Raw genomic sequence first — 21,156 nt, forward strand, 5'->3', positions numbered from 1 at the left:
TCAGTGAATTGTCGTGTTGTCGCCATATTGTGGTGACGCTGTGTTTCGGTGCGAAAGCAAAACCCCTTTGTTTGGTCTTCCAAAAAAAGATGAAATTAGGAATCAGTGAATAAGATCTGTAAGAGAGATCAAATATAAACCTTCTGCTCAAGTTGTGGTTGCAAAATTGGTTCCGATCAATCTGCTTGATGATCCACATTTTCAGAATTTGACTTGAGATTGAACTGATACAGTAAAACCGACAACATAGCTGTGTGTTTACAATTGCTTTAGAAACCTTGGGAACTGAAGCTTGTAATTAAACTCGGCCGTTACATTTCTTAAACATGGTTGGGGTGTTTGGCCAATCACAACACACTAGGTCAGATGGCCAATCAGAGCACTTTTCGGAAGTAGGGGCTTTGTAGAAACCGGAACTCTGTCAGTGCGTTTCAGACTGACTTGGAATAATGTAATAATGCAATTATGAACAGTATGTGAACATTAAAGCATGTTAACCCATATTATTACAGCCAATAAACTTTTAAATCTAACTTTTAAAAAAGCATCATCTGACCCCTTTAAAATGTTAGTTTTTGTTTTTGTTTTAAATCAAAATTGACAAAATTTATTTTAGCTTTCAAAAGTAATTAAGCATTTAAGCATACACCTTTAGATCAAAAGAACTGAGATCAAGAGAAGCATACATTTTAGTTTTAGATAACAGTTCTAGTTTACATATTCCTATGCCAGCATTTTAAAACCCTGTATACGTGTGTATGTATTTAAAGCATCTAGTTGTGGCACACACTCTTAGCATGGTGAGGGGGTCTGGATACAGGCCTGCCCAGAGACAGAGCATGCTGTGTAAGGAGCGCAACAGAAGGACTGCCCACCTCACTGCCCACACAAAAACACACAAACTCTGAAACGCCCGAAATCTCCTGCCAAAACAATACGCCACCCTGCCATCAAGGTATTAATAGATTGCAGGGTCACGTCAAATCATGGGACTGTGAAAATTATCAGCATGCACCTTGGCCATAACAGGGCGTTCCTTAATACCCCGATGCCTATGGACGGAAGGAAGAAAGGAAGGAAGAGGAGAGATGAAAAAATAGAAAGAAGTGAAGAATATGAGGGTGGTCTGTTTTTTTTTTTTTTTACTGATTCTAGCCAACTGGAAGATTAGTCAGCACTTACAAGTGGTGTGTGTGTGTGTGTAAAAGCGTGACTGGCTGCTGAGTTTAATATAAGTGTGAAAATCTGAGCCCATCTGTGAAGAGTCCAGACCTCTTAAAGTAAAACACAGAAATATGAGACTAACTTTTTTACTCAATACAAGAGATGGTCAGCAGGAAACAATAAATGTGATCAGGAAGCATTTACATTACAGTTAATATTTTATCAGTTTTATGCATTCCCAGGGAATCAAACTCATGATTTTGACAATACTAGTGCCATGCTCTACTGTCTGAATTAAAGGAACATACTGTACACAGCAAGATTTTAGAGTATTTGAACACCAATGTCACATTTACAATACATTTTTGAATTTAGCAGATGCTTTTATGAAAAGCGACAAAGGATAACAAGGATAATAGAGGAGCATAAGTTACATATAAAAATGTATGGAAAAAGAAGACCAAACCAAATTGGAACCCGCTGACTTGTATAACCAAAAACATGTTTTTCAAAATATCTTCCACTGGTTTGAGATGACATGAGAAATGATGAGAAAAAAAATAAAATAAAAAAAATAAATAAATAAAAAAAAATCATTTTTGGGTGAACTATACCTTGAACACTCTTTTTATGTTGGTCACCATACAAGACAATACAAAGTTTGCATTCACATTTAAACACAATTATAATACATTTTGTAGTGTATTTTAATATTTTAACATTTGAATAATATAATACTCAAGGAATTATACAAAACAGGTATATTTAAAAGTCTGACTTTTAAGTGTGACTTTATACAATGTAAAATATATGGTGTGGGCTTGTTCTTAAAAACAACAGGAGAGAGGGTTCTAATAAGAAATAGTATTTAAAAAACAAAAGTATTTTATGTGCGTGGGATAGCCAGATATATTTTAACCAGGATTTAATTTGTATTAATTTGTATTCTAAATTTGCAAGTCGAGTTGCATAATTAAACAGAGTATGATAATGTGCGTGTTACAGTATACAGTAACCCTGAGTGTCATGAGGTTTGTGCTGTACAAACAAATCAAATCTAAACCATGCACATTGTATCTGACAAGATGACATCAGTCCAAAAGTGATCCTAAAATAGGAATCATGGGACATTTTGTGTATTTTGTACTTATTCACACATGGTGCTGTCTATGTAGTCAATATCTCTCCATTTCTTTTTGCTTCACATTATCATCAATGTATTCAGTTTTGTGGACGTGGATTTTCCAGAATCCATTGAAGTTCTTGGACTAGTCACATGAAGATGTATACAATTTTGTCATTTTTACCCACCTTACAGTTTTACTCCCAAACAAATTTCTCCCTTACAGTCAAATCAACTGCATTTGAACTATGCTTTTAAAAAATTAAAAATAAACTAATACCGTTTTGCATGCTGCATTTGTATGTTGTTTTTATTAGAATAGCCTGCCTTTTATTACCAGTGGTGTAGTGGTAAAAAAAGAGGTGGGTAAACTATCAATTCTGGTGGACCACGACATGGTCACCCGGTAAGGTGGGCCACTGCCTACCGGTGTATGTGTACCCTGATGACATCGCTATAGGCTATAATTTGATGGTACTACCAGGGTATCACTGGTTGTTCATCATAAGTCACACAATCACTATTCAATTCATACATTAATCTAAGTTCTTGTTAAAGAGACTCAAGAAGGAATAATATGGTTGAAATCTATAAAGTTTACTAAATGACAAAACAGAGAGAACAAAAATATTTAAGAGAGATAGAGAGGGAGGCTTATATCCAGGGCTTCCAATGCAATGCACTTGTACATAATGATTAGAGATTTGGGATAATTTTCATAGTCGATTAATCTGTTGAATATTTTTTCGATTAATCGATTAGTTGTTTGGTCTATAATATGTCGGAAAAATGTGGATCAGTGTTCGGCGATCAAGTTTTATTCTCACGCAGCTTGTTTAGTAAATTCACGAGCGTGTCTTTTCCGCTCCGTGTGTGCGCCGTTCTCTTTGTTCCTTGTGTGTGTGTATGTATGTGTGTGTGTGTGTGTGTGTGTGTGTGTGTGTGTGTGTGTGTGTGTGTGTGTGTGTGTGTGTGTGTGTGTGTGTGTGTGTGTGTCGGCTGCGCTCCCTGCTCAATGTTCCGCTCCGTGTTTGCGCTGCCTGTTCTGCTCTGTCGTTAACGGCCCAAACGCTCGAATCATGTACCGATCGGCGATCACGCACTGGAAAAGCAAAATCCGCTCAATTAACGTGCAATTTAGAGGTGGATAAACGCTATTTCCGAATTTTGGGAGGTGCGCAAACGGCGTTTACGTGCGTTTAGCCTTCACTACATCCCTGTTTATTACAACACAAACTTATTGTTCAAGACTTTTAAATTTGCACTCTGTTGCAAGTGGCAATTAGATTGAATTATTTTTGCAAATCATATTATTGTGTCATATTTATGACCATTTTAATTACTGGAGCCCCGAAGCTGCCTTCTGAGCCAACCACTGAATCTTGCAAGCGACATATTTAAAATGCTGTAAATAGTCAACAATTTTGCACGCAACACAAAGTTGTTTAGCATCTGTGGTGTAGTCGGTGCCATAAGCGCGAATATGCCATATGCACGAATACGCCATATGCTTACTTTTTTCGTTTGCGTACAATGATTTCTGCGGATCACTATTTATGTATACTCTCGATAAACCCACTTGTTTTGCTGCTTCATAAGTCCATAATCTACTGTCGTGATACCTTCCCCATTAACTGTATCCAGTGCTGTTCTGTGAAACTTGTGATTCTTTTTTGTAATTGGTACATTATTCATTCTTCATTCTACCTTTCCCCGACCCTGACACCTTATCGTAGTTAACAGGTGAAAGGGAAATATGGCAGTGGAGTGGAGACACTGTCATGCTGAAGCAATGTTAAAATTAATAAAATAACAAAAAATGTGAGGAACTGAGAAATGTCATATAGTGTTTCAGCAGCAAAACTTTAATTGAAAAAGTTTAGATGGCCCACATGAAAATAAGATAAGGTTTCTTAGGAGGCAGAATGATGTTGCTGCCAATCTTTTGGAATAGACACGTCAATAAAATGATCAATGTTAAATAAAAATGCTGTCTAGGTAGGCAGTTCCCTAGATGTTGAAACTATTGAGCTATTGAGAAAGTTTTTGTTGGAAGTTACCTGCAGGACAATAGGCAGCTGCTCCGGTGGGTTTCTGTTCTCCACGCCCATTGTCAGCCACACCTGAAAGGCTGTCAGCTGCTCAGCGAAGAATGGACTATGCTGTGAATAAACAAACATACTCTATTGTGATAAAAATAAAAATAAAATAAAGCACACACACAAGTGAAGCAGTGAAAGAGCACTTTGTTAAATCAGCCATAAACAGTGTACATAAGTGTTTAGGATGGCTGTATTGACAATCCCAGTAGTTATATAAGTCTTATACATAATACTTTCTTTCCTGCCCCATCACTCATTTACTCACCGTGCACATCTCAAGTCTTTTCACTTTCTGTGTGAATGTGAGTTAGGCAGACAGGTCTTTGGCTTTTAATTTATTTATTCATTTATTTTTTGCTGTTATTCCATTTACTATAATTTTACTGTGTTACATTTCTCAGGGACTACATTTTGCAATTCATTAAACTGTGTATTAAGAACATACATAAGAATCGGTAATTGAATGAAATTACAGTTTAAAATAGAAATGAATCATAATAAACGTATCTCCAGTATATTCAAGAGCATAAAAAAATAAAAAAAAATAAAAAAAATAAAAAAAGTGGATTAAGCTTATTATACAAGAATATTCCAGTAGCTCTGAAGCATGCAAATGCCTTTTTCATAATGACTTAACCAGAATACGGACCTTAACTGGAAAACGATGTTTCTGATTCACAGCAGCTTTGAATAGACTGTAAATTGTCAGTTCTACCACACACTTTCAAGATGAAATAACAGGACATTAGCAACTCTCTAATTTACACAGATGCACAAACACACACACACAATTACAAGCATATAAAAATAATTGAATCCCAAAAGTAACAATAAAGACAAGGGTGAATGTGTGTGTATTTATTTTTTTTATTTTTTTTATATGAGTGCCAGAAATGGCATCTGTTGCACTAAACACAAATTACATCAGGCTGAGAACTCAACCTTACGGCAACCATTATACAAAACAGACACCAACTCCCAAATCCAGGGATGCAAACACATGTATGGTCAAAAAAGAGAGAGGTTATCAAAGCCCTCGCCCCGCGGCAAATATCCAGATACTTACATAATTGTGATGAATTTAATCCTTTGTAAGTTATCATTTTGCAGTGTAAGATTACAGTTAACACCTTTAAATATTATATAAATGTATTATGTATTTTTATTAAATTTAGTGAGTGTATAAATCAGCAGCAAAAAGTAATTCTTGAGAAAATCTGCACAGTAATTTTATAAAATCTAAACATGTTAATAAAAACAAATGACTATTAGTACTCTTATAAAATTCAATCAGGCAATCATACATTTCAAAATTTTATATTTATATATGAATGTCAAGAATTCAGAAGTGTATATATTTATATAGCCTACACTACACTACACTACACAGAAATAATATACAATTAAATGATGCTTATTTTAAATGTATTGTGCACTGCAGGCTTAGGGTGACCAGACGTCCCGAAAAATTCGGGACAGTCCCGAAATCTAAACTGTTGTCCCGAATCTGGCCCTAATTGTCCCCAAAATTATACTAAAGCAAAATCTTGAGTAGTTATTGTCTGATAAACATTAAAAACTGTCTGCGGAAGTTGAGGCCGGCGACACACTGGCTGCGTGGCGTGTCCGTTTTTATTTCGGCTCCCCTGTTAACAGGTTAGAGCTTACACACTGCCTGCGTGACACGCGCGTCTCAGGCGCGCCTCGAGCCGCGCGGAAAACGCGTGCATGCTATAAATAGAACCGACGCCTATTTTTCACGCGACACGCAAGCGTGTTGGAAGCGTTTCCAGGCAAAATAGAATAGGAAAAGATGTTTGTATGTCATTTTGACATGAAAACATTAATAAATGACATTTTGATGTTTGAAAGTTTAAGTTTTTACATAAATGCAGATATAAATGTACAAAAAAATATATGATCGATTTTCAAATATTGCACCTGTCAATACCTGCGAAATATTCTTATTCTGTAGCCTATTTTGCCTATTATAGAGCGCAAGTTGCTGCAGCCGCGAGGACAGTGCTGCACGCGTAAAGGAGTGATTGATTGTGATTGATTGTTCGCGGCACTGCAAAACAATACTTCACTACACAATTATCTCGTTATTTTCGTTTAAGCTTATTAGCGTTAGGCTATACTGAAAGGTCTGATTTACGCACTGTTACTTACAACAGTCATTGTTTTTTTTTTTCTTTTCACAATGACATTTGAGTTCATGATTTTAATGTTGTTGTTTTTTTGTGGCAGACTAAAGAATAATGACAGACTGTTGATCTTTGAATAAAAATATGTTTGGTTCAGGTTTGAAATTCATTATCTATTATAGGCTACGCAGTCTAATATCATAGAAGCCTCCATCCCGTCACCCCAGACCCATAGACATCTCCTTTAGTCCTTCGTTCGAAAAATATCCCATATACAGGAAAGGATGCATGTGTAGCCTTCGCGCTCTCAAATCACCCACAATCCTATGCGTGCAACTTTGCTATCTTTTTCAAAAAATTCTAAATGTCGGACGTTAACGGAGTCGGAGCGTTAACGGGGCAATATGCTTTCAAATGTAAGTATATTTACGTTACCAAACATTTGTTTTAAAAAAATAATTACATCCATTATGTTATGGGTCAAATTGACCCGCACTGTTTAAACACACTTGACAGTCAAAGAATCAATATGATTAAAAAGGAGTTTATTGATTTAAAAACGATTATATTCCTGAGTGAACAGAACTGCGTCCTTAACAACGCTCTGTTTTTCATTTTCACTGACGTAATGACGCAATGACGTGCACTTGCTAGCCTGTTCCAGAGCCGTTGAAAAACGTGTTCTCCGAATGCTAAAGAGGAGCCTCGCCTAGCCTCTGAAGGAAGTGACTTGGAAGGACCAGTCCTGCCAAGGAAGTATCCTTGACATTGAGAAACACCTACAGTGTGCAGCGCTGCACAAGTGCGCATTTAAAAGTTCACATTATAATGTGAATATGATATATTCACATTATCAAGTTCAAGTTCCGTTTATTTCTAAAGCACATTTACTACCGGTACCGGCCGACATTATAATGTGAACTTTTAAATGCGCACTTGCGCACATTGGAGAGAGTTTTACCGTGCATCCTGCTGTAACCGGACGACTACTGCGGTCACGCCATCTGTGCTTCGGAGAAGCGCGGTCGCGCCATCTACGCTTAAAAACACAATTGCGCGTCTACACGAGGTTGCGTGGTAGGCTCAATGTGTATGCGCTTGGTGTCGGCAGACTTTTAAAAAATATTCATAATAAAATCAAATTGTTTTCTGCAAACTCCACCAGATTTTTGTTCTACATCTCACAGACTACCACTGTGGTGATTCTCATGTTGTTCTACTGTTTTATTATTTAATAATTAACTGCCAAAGTCCTATACTGTATACCATGTTATACAGCAATATTTAATAAATTCATAAAAAATGCAAATCAAATTGTTTTCTGCAAACTCCACCAGATTCTTGTTCTACATCTCACAGACTACCACTGTGGTGATTTTCATGTTGTTTTACTGTTTTATTATTTAATAATTAACTGCCAAAATCCTATACTGTATACCTGGCTGTATAGGCATAATTAATAAATTCATAAAACAATTTAATCAAATTGTTTTCTACAAACTCCACCAGATTCTTGTTCTACATCTCACAGACTACCACTGTGGTGATTTTCATGTTGTTTTACTGTTTTATGTAAGGAATAATTGACGACAGGCCGTTGGATTATTAGAAAAATAATGCACACCCGAGGTGGTAATGCGGTCACGACGCGAAGCGGAGTGGCCGTTACACCTCGGGTGTGCATTATTTTTCTAATAATTCAACGGCCTGAAGTCAATTATTCCGCTTATACTACAGTTACCACACCTCGAAACATTGTTCAGATTATGTATTTCAAGACGTTTGTAAAGTTTTTGTCATTAAAACGCTCTTGTATGTAGGACTAATTTCTTACGCATCTAATCCCATGCCTCCGTTGCTAATTCCAAAACGTCATTTCAGAGTTAGTAACGGAGGTTTGAGCCACTAATGCTGGGACACACGACTAGCTGACACATTCTCTGACTGGTTTCATCGACTGCAGCAGATTTTAAACACCGACTTTGAACACAGACTGAACGCGCTGAACACGCGTTTGGTCATGATCAGTCATAAGTATCAAATTACATTCATAACCGGCCTTAAAGTGTGTTCCCGGCTTTATGCAGTTATTAATGCAGTTATTAGAGAGAGATGGTGCAATAATGAGACAGAAAAGCATGTGCGTCAATATTATTATTTATTAATTAATTAAATTCGTTTTAATTAATTCGTTAATTCTTTTTTTTTTTCTATTATTGACAGATGACAGTAGACTAGCCAAATAAATGAAACCCAAAGCCCTTTTAACAAGTAGGCCTATCAATAATTATTGATTTGTTAAATTATCTGCAATAAAAATCCGTGCTGCAGGAGTCAGGACTATCCATTTATTTAGCCTATATTCAGTTTAATTTTCTATTGATTATAGATAGGACTTTATAGTTTATTTATTCAAATTAAACATGTTTCTATTGATTGTGAAGCTAGACATTGAAAATTGCAGATCAAGCGCATGGGGCGAAATGCTTTTTCTTGTTATGAATTGTATCCTATTTTCCGTTATTACAGTTGACTACGCGAAGTGATATGGAACTGTAATGCGGTCAAGACCTGCCTGGAACTACTTTAGCCGTGCGTTTCCCTGAAAATAATGCACACCTTAGAACGTTCGTCAACCAATCAGATTCAAGCATTCAACGGCACTGTAGTATAATATTTAATAATTAACTGTCAAAGTCCTATACTGTATACCTGGCATATAGGCATATTTAATAAATTCATAAAACATGCAAATCAAATTGTTTTCTGCAAACTCCACCAGATTCTTGTTCTACATCTCACAGACTACCACTGTGGTGATTTACATGTTGTTTTACTGTTTTATTATTTAATAATTAACTGTCAAAGTCCTATACTGTATACCTGGCATATAGGCATATTTAATAAATTCATAAAACATGCAAATCAAATTGTTTTCTGCAAACTCCACCAGATTCTTGTTCTACATCTCACAGACTACCACTGTGGTGATTTACATGTTGTTTTACTGTTTTATTATTTAATAATAAACTGTCAAAGTCCTATACTGTATACCTGGCATATGGGCATATTTAATAAATTCATAAAAAATGCAAATCAAATTGTTTTCTACAAACTCCACCAGATTCTTGTTCTACATCTCACAGACTACCACTATGGTGATTTTCATGTTGTTTTACTGTTTTATTATTTAATAATTAACTGTCAAAGTCCTATACTGTATACCTGGCATATAGGCATATTTAATAAATTCATAAAACATGCAAATCAAATTGTTTTCTGCAAACTCCACCAGATTCTGGTTGTACATCTCACAGACTACCACTGTGGTGATTTACATGTTGTTTTACTGTTTTATTATTTAATAATAAACTGTCAAAGTCCTATACTGTATACCTGGCATATAGGCATATTTAATAAATTCATAAAACATGCAAATCAAATTGTTTTCTGCAAACTCCACCATATTCTTGTTCTACATCTCACAGACTCCCACTGTGGTGATTTTCATGTTGTTTTACTGTTTTATTATTTAATAATTAACTGTCAAAGTCCTATACTGTATACCTGGCTATATAGCAATATTTAATAAATTCATAAAACATGCAAATCAAATTGTTTTCTGCAAACTCCACCATATTCTTGTTCTACATCTCACAGACTACCACTGTGGTGATTTACATGTTGTTTTACTGTTTTATTATTTAAAAATTAACTGCCAAAGTCCTATACTGTATACCTGGCTATATAGCAATATTTAATAAATTCATAAAAAATGCAAATCAAATTGTTTTCTGCAAACTCCACCACATTCTTGTTCTACATCTCACAGACTCCCACTGTGGTGATTTTCATGTTGTTTTACTGTTTTATTATTTAATAATTAACTGTCAAAGTCCTATACTGTATACCTGGCTATATAGGCATATTTAATAAATTCATAAAAAATGCAAATCAAATTGTTTTATGCAAACTCCACCAGATTCTTGTTCTACATCTCACAGACTACCACTGTGGTGATTTACATGTTGTTTTACTGTTTTATTATTTAAAAATTAACTGCCAAAGTCCTATACTGTATACCTGGCTATATAGCAATATTTAATAAATTCATTAAAAAAAAATTATCAAATTGTTTTCTACAAACTCCACCAGATTCTTGTTCTACATCTCACAGACTACCACTGTGGTGATTTACATGTTGTTTTACTGTTTTATTATTTAATAATTAACTGTCAAAGTCCTATACTGTATACCTGGCATATAGGCATATTTAATAAATTCATAAAACATGCAAATCAAATTGTTTTCTGCAAACTCCACCAGATTCTTGTTCTACATCTCACAGACTACCACTGTGGTGATTTTCATGTTGTTTTACTGTTTTATTATTTAATAATTAACTGTCAAAGTCCTATACTGTATACCTGGCATATAGGCATATTTAATAAATTCATAAAAAATTGAAATCAAATTGTTTTCTGCAAACTCCACCAGATTCTTGTTCTACATCTCACAGACTACCACTGTGGTGATTTTCATGTTGTTTTACTGTTTTATTATTTAATAATTAACTGCCAAAGTCCTATACTGTATACTTGGCATATGGGCATATTTAATAAATTCATAAAAAATGCAAATCAAATTGTTTTCTGCAAACTCCACCAGATTCTTGTTCTACATCTCACAGACTACCACTGTGGTGATTCTCATGCTGTTTTACTGTTTTATTATTTAATAATTAACTGCCAAAGTCCTATACTGTATACTTGGCATATGGGCATATTTAATAAATTCATAAAAAATGCAAATCAAATTGTTTTCTGCAAACTCCACCATATTCTTGTTCTACATCTCACAGACTACCACTGTGGTGATTTTCATGTTGTTTTACTGTTTTATTATTTAATAATTAACTGCCAAATTCCTATACTGTATACCTGGCTATATAGCAATATTTAATAAATTCATATAAAATTGAAATCAAATTGTTTTCTGCAAACTCCACCAGATTCTTGTTCTACATCTCACAGACTACCACTGTGGTGATTTTCATGTTGTTTTACTGTTTTATTATTTAATAATTAACTGCCAAAGTCCTATACTGTATACTTGGCATATGGGCATATTTAATAAATTCATAAAAAATGCAAATCAAATTGTTTTCTGCAAACTCCACCAGATTCTTGTTCTACATCTCACAGACTACCACTGTGGTGATTTTCATGTTGTTTTACTGTTTTATTATTTAATAATTAACTGCCAAAGTCCTATACTGTATTTAGAAGGGAATCTCAGAAGGGAAATTAAGCTGTAACAGCATTAGTAATGTCCAAAACAACAGGTTACTGCACCTAATATTCAGTAAAACTGAGCACAAAACAAGAATAGGTGGAAAAAGGAAGTAAATAAAACCATCAGAGGCATGCTTAACAATTAGCAAGTGTCCATGAGAGAAATGAAGGTTTGAATATGACATCCTAATTTCTGTCTTGGTCTGTTGAAAATTATAATAATAATACTATAATAATTTTACTTAGCCAAGATCTTAATGTGGGAGAGGCAATGAAACATTTAGCTGAACTTCAGCTTCTTTTTCTGTGGTTGAAGTTAACTTAAAGGGATACTCCACTTTTTTTGGAAATAGGCTCATTTTACCCCACCACCCCCCCCCCCCCCCCAGAGTTAAACAGTTCAGTTTTACCGTTTTCGAATCCATTCAGCCGAGTTTCTGATATTAAGTAGACTATCAGTAACCAGACAGTTTCTGGTCTCATTGACTTCCATAGTAGGAAAAAATATATACTATGGAAGTCAATGAGACCAGACACTGTCTGGTTACTGATATTCTTCTTAATATCAGAAACTCGGCTGAATGGATTCGAAAACGGTAAAACTCAACTGTTTAACTCTGGGGGAGTTGTAAAATGAGCCTATTTCCAAAAAAGTGGAGTATCCCTTTAATATTCCATTTCTGTATATCATATTGTTTAAACATTTAGAAAAAACTAACTACAGACACTAAAAAGGCATGGTACTAATAGAAAACTGAACAGCATTCAGAAAAAAACTGCACTCAGAGGGGTGGTGTGACCAGATTAAATTCAATGACTAACAATGGGGAATATACAATTCACTGAGTATGATTAGAGATTGTACAACTAATTCATCATAAGTAGGACTACAGTGCTAATACGAGGAAAAGGAACAATAGATGTAAGAGACACTGAATTACTGATCAGGTAATAGCCCTTTCTCTGTGATCTTCACTCAGAGCCAGTATAAGTCATGCTCACCCTGAAGGCTGTGCCCTCCTCGATGATGGTGGGAAGCTGGGAGAGGCAGATGTCCACCGCAAGGTCCCATGCTTGCCTGGGCACACACACACACACACACACACACACACACACACACACACACACACACACACACACACACACACAGATGCCACACTAGTCAATCCCACAATCACGTTTCTTGCTGTGAGAGTCTAGGCTCTGATCACATGAAAAGATGCACTGGCACATTTTTTATTCATGACACTCATTATTAAGGGAGATGCACTGGCACATTTTTTATTCATGACACTCATTATTGAGGGAGAGAGGAGCCTGTAAATTTACCCGTTTGAAATCTTTGAGAAAGATTATTTAACTTCTACACTTAAAGGGTTAGTTCACCCACAGATGAAAATTCATTCACCATTCTGTACACAACTGTAAACACAAAAACTAAAAATTAAATTGGTATAAACTTTTCCTGTAAATTAATAAGATATTTGGATTTAAAATTTTGCAACAGGGCCCTAATTTTACATTGGGCAACCCAACACAGTACCAAAATTGTATTTAATATAACCTTGAGCTAGTGGCGTGCATTGTCGATTGGGTGGGTTTGTTTTGAGCCTTTAATCGTGAAAGTGTCCTTTTCGGTCGCATTGCAGAGCCCCGCGGAACGTGATTTCCCCCGCCCTGGAACGCAATTTCGACCCTGCCCCCGCGGAGGTCTTTGCACGCCACTGCCTTGAGCAGATTTGTTCATGGTTTATGAGGACGAAGGCAAGTTACATAATTATCCATGTTGGGATCTGCCTAATTTGGCTAGCCATCTAGTGACAGATGGATCTGCACCAAAATACAGTAAGCTTTGACTGGACACATTTCTTTTGACGTCAAAAGATACTGTATTGGAAGTGTTTTCACTTCCTTTTTAAAAATGGATTAGCCTATTTATCTCGCTATACTAACTCTGTATAATTATACGGTTAGTTGCACTTACTGCAGCACAAGTTGAGAAGCACTGCTTTATAGTATCTGCATGTAATCTTCACTGCACTTCTCAAAGGCTGCATGTTAAAATATTACATAAGAACTAATCTCTTGACACTCCACATACAGAAGCAGCACTGAACTTTTAGACCTCCATTACACACTGAGGTTTAACATTGCTTTTTTTTTTTTTTTTTCATTGCTGTATTTTCCTTTGCCACATAGGCTGAGAGAATTGCTTTGATCACAGAACCCGCAACACTTTGGCTATATTTAATTCATGACATTACATAACACATCAAAAGTGTTGTCCACTGAAGAGCCAGAACTACAGCTGTGACTATAATACGCTTTGCTAGTCTCTAATCACCAGGATTTCTCCCAGTGGAATGTAAATATACAAAAAGAGTGACCCCACTATCATTATGCCAGCTTCAATAGTGGATCATGACAACAGGCAACAGCATAGGGCCTTTCTTCAGGCTTTAATATCCTCACTCCACTGCTCTATTGTGTATTACAAGTTTTGCAGATTGATCTGCTTTTCCCTCTTATTACTATTATTTTGTGGTCTAACTTTTTCAGAGAAGCTCTATGTGCTATACTTCCCTTCCCACTGCTGCTTCAATATGTGTCGTCCCATACATTTTTTTTTTTTAAATAATAAAAAAAAGGTCCTCCGAGACCTTTATATTATTATTGTTTATATTGATTATTAATAATATACTGTACATTACTTGCATAATATGCTGATAAATTAACCAATTTGTTGTACTAAATTAACATGTTGAATTGAAAGCCTCACTGATAATAATGATGGACACTGGACTGATCATTTCACAAAGATCATTCTCTCTGTCTGTTTCCTGTATTGTTTTTCGCTCCTTTACTCGCTTCCCTGCTTTATCATGTCTCCTCCTAATAGCGGAAGGCACCATATTTCCTCTAAAATGTTCCCATAACTCTTTCCTTCTTTACCAAATGTTCCCTCTGTTTCCGCCTCTCTCGTATCTCATCTCCTGTTTCATAAGCTCAGAAGAACTATCTGGTGTCACGTGACAAGCAATGACGCGTCACCATGGAAACGCCGCCCCCCCTCTCACAATATAGTTCCCAGTGCCTAGTGTAACTGAAGAGCTCTGATGCTCCATTTTGAAACTGATATCTATTACTCTCTTGCTAATGGCATGTTATGAGATTCAAGCTTCAACTACTGTGAAGAACAAAGCACTGTTTCTATTCCATCATACACTGTTGAGGATTACACAATGCAGGTTTAGCCAACAGCATGATACTGATGACAGAAAACAGGGGGAGGGAGCTGGGGAATGAAGATTCATAATATAGTTCATGTAAAATGCGGAGGGAGAGAGCTATGAGTAAAATACCAATGTAAATAAATGAATAGTGCCGTTCACTCTGGGAATAAAAGAAAAAGCTCTCTTTCTCCGTGGGATGCTGTTTAAAACCTGGCGCATCGATTTGACTTCTAGTAGAAATATAATAAAACAGAATGTTACTGTTACTGAGAGGTTGCTACTTGAGTTGAAATCATGGTTACCTCAATACTGTTACCAGTAAGAATTTTGCCACAGCAAAATAATGCGCTACTGAATACAAAACTTTAATTAAAAATATAATTATATTATAAATACATATTTATTTATTTTGATATTTATTAAATATCAAGAAAAAACATTAACATATGAAACATTACTTTATATGTCATTGAAATATTACTTTAATTAAAACAATGGCATAAGGCCTTGAAGCAGTTAAGTATAGTCCATAATAAAGAACAAATAAATTCATTAAGATAAGTAAGTGTTTTTATCTTATCAGCATTGTGGTTTGATTAATATTAATGACACAATAGACAGTATCAGGTCCATTAGGCTACATTTACTCTGTAAATCCTAAAACACAAGTGACATTTTGAAAAAAAACAAATACTTAGAAACAGAAATATTTTGAACTAAGTACTGAGAAAGCATGGTACTTTTTTTTATTTTTATATCGACTTTGTACCAAAGTAGAGTAATGATGCTAAGTAATTCCTTTAAAGGGATGGTTCAGAGTAATTTCAACCTAGGGTCCTTTGCACCATGACCTTGAGCCAAACACCCCCCCAAAAGCTTTTTTTTTTTCCTTGGTCGAACATTATTAAAGTTAGAGCTTATTTAGAAATATCAGCCGAATGGCTTAGTGCAGGCGCTAATGGATCCAAGGTTGTATCTCGTAAATTACCCCACTAATAATGCCCAGAATGGTACCACACTTCTACAGTAGTACAAATAGGTTCTGTACTCATAGAACGAGGCATTGGAAAGTTTGTAAGTACATCAGGAGTTTATTTAAATAGCACTTGCCTGATGGCTTATGCTACCGCTAACCTGTACGTCGAGGTCACTTCCGTGATTTGGGAAAAGCCCGTAAAAGTCCTGGCAGAAAGCGTTGCATAAGGATGTAGTGTAACGACGCCCAGTTCCAGGAATGCACTAATATTTTGTTGGTAGTACCAGTTTGCAACAATTATTAGATAACGCTAAGTTGTAACACTTTGGAAAAAATTATAAAAAATGCATCGCTTTCTGCCAGGACTTTTACAGGCTTTTCCCGTAATTTTTAATTGTGGTTGGACGAGAAATATAAACATATACCATTCCGACACCCTATTGGTTTGTACGCGATCCATCGTGTACATCGTCTGCCTCTAAAGTTTGACTTTTTGCACCATCAGTGTTGCCAGATTGGGCTTGGGCAGTTTTGAATTTGATTGTGCGGATAAAAAAGGGTTTGGGCAGGTGGAAAAAAAATGGGCTGCTTTGGGGTCATTTCGGCGGTTTTCAAACATCTACATTTTAAAATTTAATTGGTTAAAAAACTAAACTAAAGTGGGCATGTAGTCCATAAAATCAGTCATCATGACATTGCATGACGTTGGTGTTGACGTCACCGACGAGCACACACTTTTAGCCAATCAGCGATCAAGCAGGCAGACGTGATTTAGCGCGATAAGTTGTAGCTGTATATTCATAATGCTAAAGTGACATACATATACAGTAAGTTGTATCTACAGTAAAGAGTGAGATAGTGAGCAACTCTAAAAACGTACACATGTGGTGGGAGATGACTCGATGGAGAATATAACTCTGAGAGGACAGCAGTTGAATGACTTGAATTGAAATCGAATATGGGACGATTCCTGTCCATGGTCATGTACACACTAGCCTAACCTGACATCTGCAAATTTTACACCGTCCAGACTGCATGCACTCTACTTGTCCCTGACAGCTGCTGAAAAAGGTTTGAATCAATGATGAATCAGTTTTGACTGCTAAATTCTTCGTTATGTTTTGCAATGTGTACTTCCGAGGGTTAAAGTCATCGGTTCAGTTCTTGATGGCCGTTTTGACCGTGTCCACCTGGACATTTTAGTCATATTTTGCTAATTCTCCTTAATTATGCCCTGTTTTGATTCGTTTTCCTGGAAAATTTCTGTATTTTTGTATTTTTTTAAAAATTATAAATCACATTATTTTGGCAGTAAAATTTTGGCTGTTTTTTTTCTTGGAGTGGGCGGGTTTTGGTGAGCTTTTGGACTGGAAATCACCGTCCCAATCTGGCAACACTGTGCACCATTACAATGCTTATAGGCAACAAGTCATCATATCTTCCGCTCCATGAAACACGTTAATGCTCAGTAGTACACATATATGGTTCTTTAATGTATTTGCATTGTACTAAAATGCGCTCATTTTCAATGGCCATATATGCGGCTGAAACAGGTAGCCTAGTGGCTAGTGCATCCCAAATGTTTCAACATAAACGATTTAATAACATTATAGTCATTATGACATTTAGGAAAATGTTTTTTGAGGAGGTGGGGTAGTGCATATAGGCCCCCAAGCGGCCTAAGCTTTTGTCCTTAATGGCATTTTTTTCATTTCATTACTTTTTCTTTTATACTTTAAGTAGTTTTGAAACCAGTACTTTTACACTTTTACTTGAGTAAAAAGCTTGAGTTGATACTTCAACTTCTACAGAAGTCTTTTTTAAACCCTAGTATATATACTTCTACATTAGTAATGAATGTGAATACTTTTGACACCTCTGACAATGAACAACTAAATATATGAGTCAGATACACCAAAACAATCAGATTTTTGTCCTGTCTGAACAAAGGTTGCAAATATTTGGGAAAATAATGATGTATGTGTGTTCACATCCATACACTTACCACATAGCGTGCATGTATGTAGGTGGCAACCTGGGGCTGCTGACTGGTGTACAATTATATGACCTCATAATTCTCTCAGCCAAAAGGAAATTACGAAATAGACTGGCCACCAAAAGATCCTGACGAAATAATTTCTGAAAGAGATCTATAGAGAAAGAGAGAGAAAGATTTTTTGTTAAATGCTTTATGTTTTATGTGATAACAGGTAACTTGATTAAAATCCTAAATTCTGTTGTGTGAAATGCTCAGTCTTAATGAGATCCAATGATTATGATGTGTGTGCATGGCAGATTAAAAAAGCCTGGGGATTTTCATTATGCAACATTGATGCACAAAAATATATTAAAGACTGTGAGAGGTTAGGATATACCCACAGAATCAGGCTTGGTTCCTCCTCAGTAAAGAGACAGAAGCAAATCTTCAAAGCTTGTGTTCTGTGCTGCTAGTGTTTGAGAATTTACATATATATATCTTGTCCTTTAATGAAGAATACTGTACAAACTGCCAGCATAGCATTTACAGAGCTTGTGAATGCACAAACAAGCATCATTATACTTCCTTATACAACAGTTAGTTTTGGTCCTGTAATCTGACTGGCCAGGCAAGCACTGTTAAAAGTGATGATATTCAGTATAACAGCACCAGGATGCTTCACCATTTTTCTCACTTCTACTGTCTGTGTATACTGCTGGCAGTCTGTGAGTAGCTCTGGGACATGCAACGGCTGAACTTGCTTTGGCTTTTGGAACTATTTTGTATGAAGAAGCAAATATAAATTTAGAAAATGAACTTGCCAAATTGTGTCTAAACTAGGACTGAGCAATACATGGAAGATAAGTGACATTATCACAATTTCTTTGCTGACAATATAAAATTAAGAATATTATGAATATCGCGATTGCGTAACATGTTAAAAGTTCATCTTATAAGTAAGCAAATTTCAGGACTTTCAAGGACTTTAAGCATTACTTTTTTCTTTTTTTTTCAAGGACTAGGCCTACAATCAGAGATCTCATTTATCAAACAATATCTTTCTTTATTATCTTTTCAATTCTAAAAAAGGTAAAAATAAAAATAAACTAATAAAACAAAATGGTAAAGTGCAGCACATGCAATGACAGTGGTAACTTTAACCATTGAAAGACTTCTATGACAAAGAAATCGCTTTCCTTATTGAACCTGATTTTTTTTTTCTTCCATTAATATATGATTGACTTTAATAAAAGCTGTTTCATATACTTGGATATTTATATGAGCAATATCACGCTCATAGCCATGCAAAATGCCTCTATATCTATATCAGACGGACTGCAGCGTTAATTTTGTGTGAAAAGATTGTTTTATCAATAACATTAAAAATAAATTTCCCATATATTGTCTTTCAATAATTCAAGCACTTTTCAAGTACTTCTTTATAGAAAATGGCTGTTTCAAGGGTTTTCCAGAACCTAAATTTCAAAAAGTCAAATTCAAGTAATTCAACTACTTTAAGCACCGTGTACAAATCCTGTTGATTATAATTTGCACGAATTCTGAGCTCAGTCAGTGAGATAGTGCTAAAATGATTTTATATAGATACATTTAAGTAAATATGATTTCAAAGATTCATTTTGTGTTAGTTTAATAAAAACTTACAAGCAGTCATTGTCTACATTTTTTTTTTAACTAGAGGTGATTTTGCAGTAAACAACATATATGTAATTTGTAACAATATCTGTCCAATCCAGATCATGTCTTTTTCATGGGGTAAAAAAAAAAAAAAAATTGAATATTGAGCTACATATTGAATAACATCAGAATACAGAAAAAAATCAAGAGCTATATTAAACAAGCCTTAATAAAAAAAAATATAATTTGTATCTCTTGAACTGTTAAAATCAGTATCAACATGTATAATCTGTGATTTCCTCATGTGATGTTGCATAGTTATGGATTTTCATAGAGGGCACCAATCTATATATGTTTTCACACTCAATCTTTTGAAGATGTTTTATTATAATCTTTTAAATGTTATTGGTTTTGTAGCAAAAAGGATATTAGTGGGGTAGTGGGATCGGAAAATGACTTAAAATACAAACTATTAAATTAAAATGTAACCAGAGTCATCCGCATACTGTAAATGCCACCACACTATGTGCATATTTACGTCACGTCACCATGTTAAGTGCATATGTAACATCTCTGCCATTTTTTGTTATTTTGTGGAACAAGCAAAGTTAACAGGCAAATCTGGGTTCTGACTGAGCCAAGTCATTTAACAGACGTTGAATGATCAAAATGAATTTGTCACGCTTGTGGGAGGCCCTGAAAGGTCTTTGTTGTTGATTGGCATGAAACTAAATCTTCATAGATTGTTGAATAGTTGGATTTTTATCAGAACAAACCTCTCGGCAGGACGTTCCATGCAATTGTGTCAGTAATAGCTGTGAAAATCCAGTTCAGCTCTCCTAATGGTGTCCTCCTGTCATTCAGTCTGCCGGGGATCCTGAGAGAAATTAATAAGCACATACATGAAACCCAAAAAATCATATCAGCATTTCAAAATAAACTGAGATGTGATTGGATGTGAAGTGCTGTAAGTTTCAAACTTGTTGGTTTTCATTAGAGAGAAAGTATAAATATAAAAGCACAGTAAACTTGCTTGTTTTTGAACTGATTTGAACAAACACGGAGCTGACTTGAGCTGAATAATGACACCTTTGTCTGTAGAGCTGCTTTATAGTTGAATTAAGTACATTTTCATAATTGATGAACTTTGTAACATTGACACGGTAATTTAACTAAACACTGTCTACTGTAAAGCAGGTTTACAGCTGAAATTAAATGCGTTTCATAATTACTTCACACAACTTCATGAATGAACTCCGCGACATTATTCTAAAGTTTCTCTTCACCAAATCACTCAACTCTGTCAACACAACTCGCTACGCACAGTGCGCAGCCTCTGCTTTGTATCTTCATTCAGATGGCGTGAAGAACTCGGCCACAGCATAGGCAAACCCGGCATTGTGATATTCATCACGGCGCCGAATAATATCCAGTATGTCCGTAAAAATGTGTTTTGAATTTGATGTGCGTAGATTAAAACAATGGCCGGTAACACACATGCTGT

The 21,156-nt window shown here is 35.5% G+C and overlaps 1 protein-coding gene across 5 annotated transcripts in view; it reads right to left on the reverse strand.

Moving 5' to 3' along the window:
- Window positions 1-21,156, reverse strand: part of rptor (regulatory associated protein of MTOR, complex 1) — a 393,572-nt gene that overhangs the window by 138,978 nt on the left and 233,438 nt on the right. For all 5 annotated transcript variants that reach the window (XM_082136702.1, XM_082136700.1, XM_082136701.1 and 2 more), the window contains exons 9-12: window positions 20,429-20,529; window positions 18,045-18,189; window positions 12,833-12,908; window positions 4,348-4,449 (exon numbers count right to left, since the gene is read on the reverse strand). In XM_082136702.1, coding sequence (XP_081992828.1) covers window positions 4,348-4,449; window positions 12,833-12,908; window positions 18,045-18,189; window positions 20,429-20,529 — 424 coding nt within the window. The remainder of the gene's footprint in view (window positions 1-4,347; window positions 4,450-12,832; window positions 12,909-18,044; window positions 18,190-20,428; window positions 20,530-21,156) is intronic.

Source organism: Leuciscus leuciscus (genome assembly GCF_965113295.1).
Source record: "Leuciscus leuciscus genome assembly, chromosome: 14".
NCBI classification, from domain to species: domain Eukaryota; kingdom Metazoa; phylum Chordata; class Actinopteri; order Cypriniformes; family Leuciscidae; genus Leuciscus; species Leuciscus leuciscus.